The sequence below is a fragment of the Musca vetustissima genome, unplaced genomic scaffold, assembly GCF_032173495.1.
Source record: "Musca vetustissima isolate MV318-11 ecotype Yass unplaced genomic scaffold, APGP_CSIRO_Mvet_v1 utg9154, whole genome shotgun sequence".
NCBI lineage: Eukaryota > Metazoa > Arthropoda > Insecta > Diptera > Muscidae > Musca > Musca vetustissima.
This window is the reverse complement of record NW_026888488.1, coordinates 90,067-93,098: the sequence shown is the minus strand read 5'-3', so window position 1 is coordinate 93,098 and position 3,032 is coordinate 90,067. Positions and strand designations below refer to the sequence as shown.

Sequence of the window (3,032 nt, the reverse complement as noted above, 5' to 3'; positions counted from 1 at the left end):
TGGTACACCTTAAAAGTTGAATTCGACTTTTGATCATGAAGGAAATCGTAAAGTTTTATCATCGGCTTTCGATTCTATTTATAAATGTTTGATTTATTATTACGAGAAGTGTATGGTACCAAAAACAACATATTCATAAATTTGCTTTGCTCGGTTGGCAATAATTCTCAAAAAACCAGTAAGGAAAGCAGTAAAGTCGGACGGGGCCGACTATATGATATCCTTCACCACTTTGGGTATATTCAACAGATGGAATCTCAACAGACGTCGCATTTTTGAAGTGCCATTAACATGAAATTAAACATTTCATTCTGCAACCTATACTAAATTTTGGTCAGATATAGAGTTGCTTCTTACAATGGGACAAAATTATGTAAATAAATTTAAAGCAAAATATCGAAATCTAAACCGATTTCATCGAAACTTGTCACAGTATGTTTTTTGCATTGGGCCACATTTTTTCATTTACTTATAAATCCAAATTTCGTGCAAATCGTAAATCGAAAATATATATGGGAGCTATATCTAAATCTGAACCGATTTTCACGAAATTTCATTTCATTCAGAATGCTATGCCAAATTTCGTGCAAATCGAAGGATATATAGGGACTTTGGTGCACCATTTACATAAAATCGGACGAAAATATATATGGGATGCTATATCTAAATCTGAACCGATTTTTCCCAATTTCAATAGGGTTCGTCCTTGGGCCAAATAAGTGAACTGTGCCAAATTTCATCAAAATCGGATCACAAATGCGACCTGTATTTTGTTAACAAAAGTGCATGGACGGACGGACATGCATAAATCGACTTACAAAATGGTACAGGGTATTACCACAGAGTGGTGAAGGGTATAAAAACATGATCGATTCTACCATGTATTAATTTAATCAATCTTGTGACGATCGGTCATTCATCGCGTTATGTGTTATCGATACTACAACAACCGCAGGGGACGATAACATCAAAGTTTGAAGGTGATGTGTGTTGCACTTCGGAGTTAAGCGCTAACACTTTTAAATGACACTGTTGTAACACTTTAGCTTTTGTTGGTAAAGTGGCCTCTGATGTTCGTCATTCAACAGGGAACCCCGAAAATATTCATGGTTGTTAGATAGTCAGCAATCCATAAAAGAACTGACAGTCAAAAGTAATAATGTGTGCACCGCGTTCTGCAGGTAAACGGAAGTGATGATTTTTAATTTCAACTACAGTTGGTCTTAATGGGTTAATTTTACAGAATTTTGTCCCAAAATAAAATGACAAAATGCAGTGTTCCACCTACATTTTATAGTTAACGTTAAGTTTGGTTTGTGGCTATGCTATTAGTTATCAAAGACACAATGCATACTAATGTGGGACATTTGATGTCTAAATTTAACAGTAGATGTCTCTTGTCTGTGTAAACAGACAACATGTAGTAAGATTTTACAAAAAATTACGCAATTTCAAAATTATTAAAGAACAAAATAAAGATTTTTTTTTGATTTTGGTCAAAATTTAAAATTAACATCTGATTGAAATATATCGAACTGTTGCTGGATAAATCTTACTAGAATAAATTTACCCAGTAACATTCAGTAATTTCTCTGCATAGAACTGTCAAATTAGATCTCTCATTTCACTCCCTTTTACTGAACTTTGGAGTAAACGGGCAACATCCCGTAATATTTGGCAACAATTGTTTCAAAAATTATATTTAAAAAATAAAATTTAATCGATTAAATACAATAACAAATATTTTATTAAATTATAAATTATATAAACAAATTAATAACAATAACAAAAATGTTGGAAAGCTTAGCTTTTTTCCCATTCAGGTGGTGCCGTTGATGACGGGCATTCTAATTAATTGAAAATTTTTGATGGCAATGGTCGGCTTGAACGACCACTGTTTTTCGACGTGCCAAATATACTTGGCGTTAATGGGCGACTGAAACGGTTCGGTTGTTGCTGTTGTTGTGATGGAATACGTCTAGGACGGAAGGCTGCTGGACGTTCCACACGTGGCAATGTGAACGATGTTTGTGGAAAAAGTTTTTGAGCTTGGAATGGCTTTGGCCTAAAGTTGATAATGCGTTCGGGACGAGGAACAGTGAGATGAGATACAGGTCTCAATGGAGCATTAACGATGGCAGCGGATGGTTTAAAAGCACTGTCAATGGGACGGAAGCTCACGACCCTGCCGGGACTTGGTGGCACAAATTGGGAGGAAATTTGCAATGGAGCATTGATAACTGCAGCTGATTGCGGTTTGAAACTAGCCTGATTTGGGCGGAAACTTACTGCCTTACCGGGACGGGGTGGAACAAATTGTGATGAAATTTGTAATGGCGAATTGACTGAATTGACAATTGGTGCAAATTCTTCGGCGCTGGTGGTGGGTGGACCATAAGTTAAATCGGGTGGTCCATAGGTTTGTTCGGGTGGTCCGTAAGTTACATCAGGTGGGCCATATACTTCTGGTGGCGGTGGTCCATAGGTTTCTGCGGGTGTACCATATGTTGTTGCAGGTTCAGGTGGTCCATAGGTTATTTCGGGTGGGCCATACACGTCATCGGGGGGTCCATAGATCAACTCTGGCTCTGGTGGCAAATAGGTTATTTCAGGCTCTTCTTCTACAAATGGTGGATCAGGTTTTAATCCAGCTGGAGGATAGGGTGCCACCTGTTGTTTAATAGGCTTTGCTGCACTGACAATCTTACTGGAGCTGGGGCCTGGGAAGCGTATCCGTAATTTGTGCACAACTGGCTCAGCTAATGAAGATGCGACTATTGCCGTCAACAAAACAATACACAATTGAAATTTGGCGGCCATTTTCACGTCCTAAAGAGATTCCGATTCGTTGTAATAATATCGAAGAAGACCAACACTGTTCACTTATTCCGTTCGATTGCAATGTTGGGTGTCAACTGTTGCGCTGGTCAATTTGGTAACGCATTAAATACAAAACATTTAATTAAATATTCATTTTGGTTTTCTGCACTGGCCCTCTAACCTTCAAATGAGGCGGGCGGTTAGTTGGTCAC

At 38.0% G+C, this 3,032-nt stretch overlaps 1 protein-coding gene across 1 annotated transcript; it reads right to left on the bottom strand.

Moving 5' to 3' along the window:
* Positions 1–1,851: 1,851 nt before the first annotated feature.
* Positions 1,852–2,820, bottom strand: LOC133336345 (uncharacterized). Its single transcript, XM_061544638.1, has one exon. The coding sequence runs from the start codon at positions 2,818–2,820 to the stop codon at positions 1,852–1,854; it is 969 nt and encodes a 322-aa protein (XP_061400622.1).
* Between the last annotated feature and the right edge of the window lie 212 nt (positions 2,821–3,032).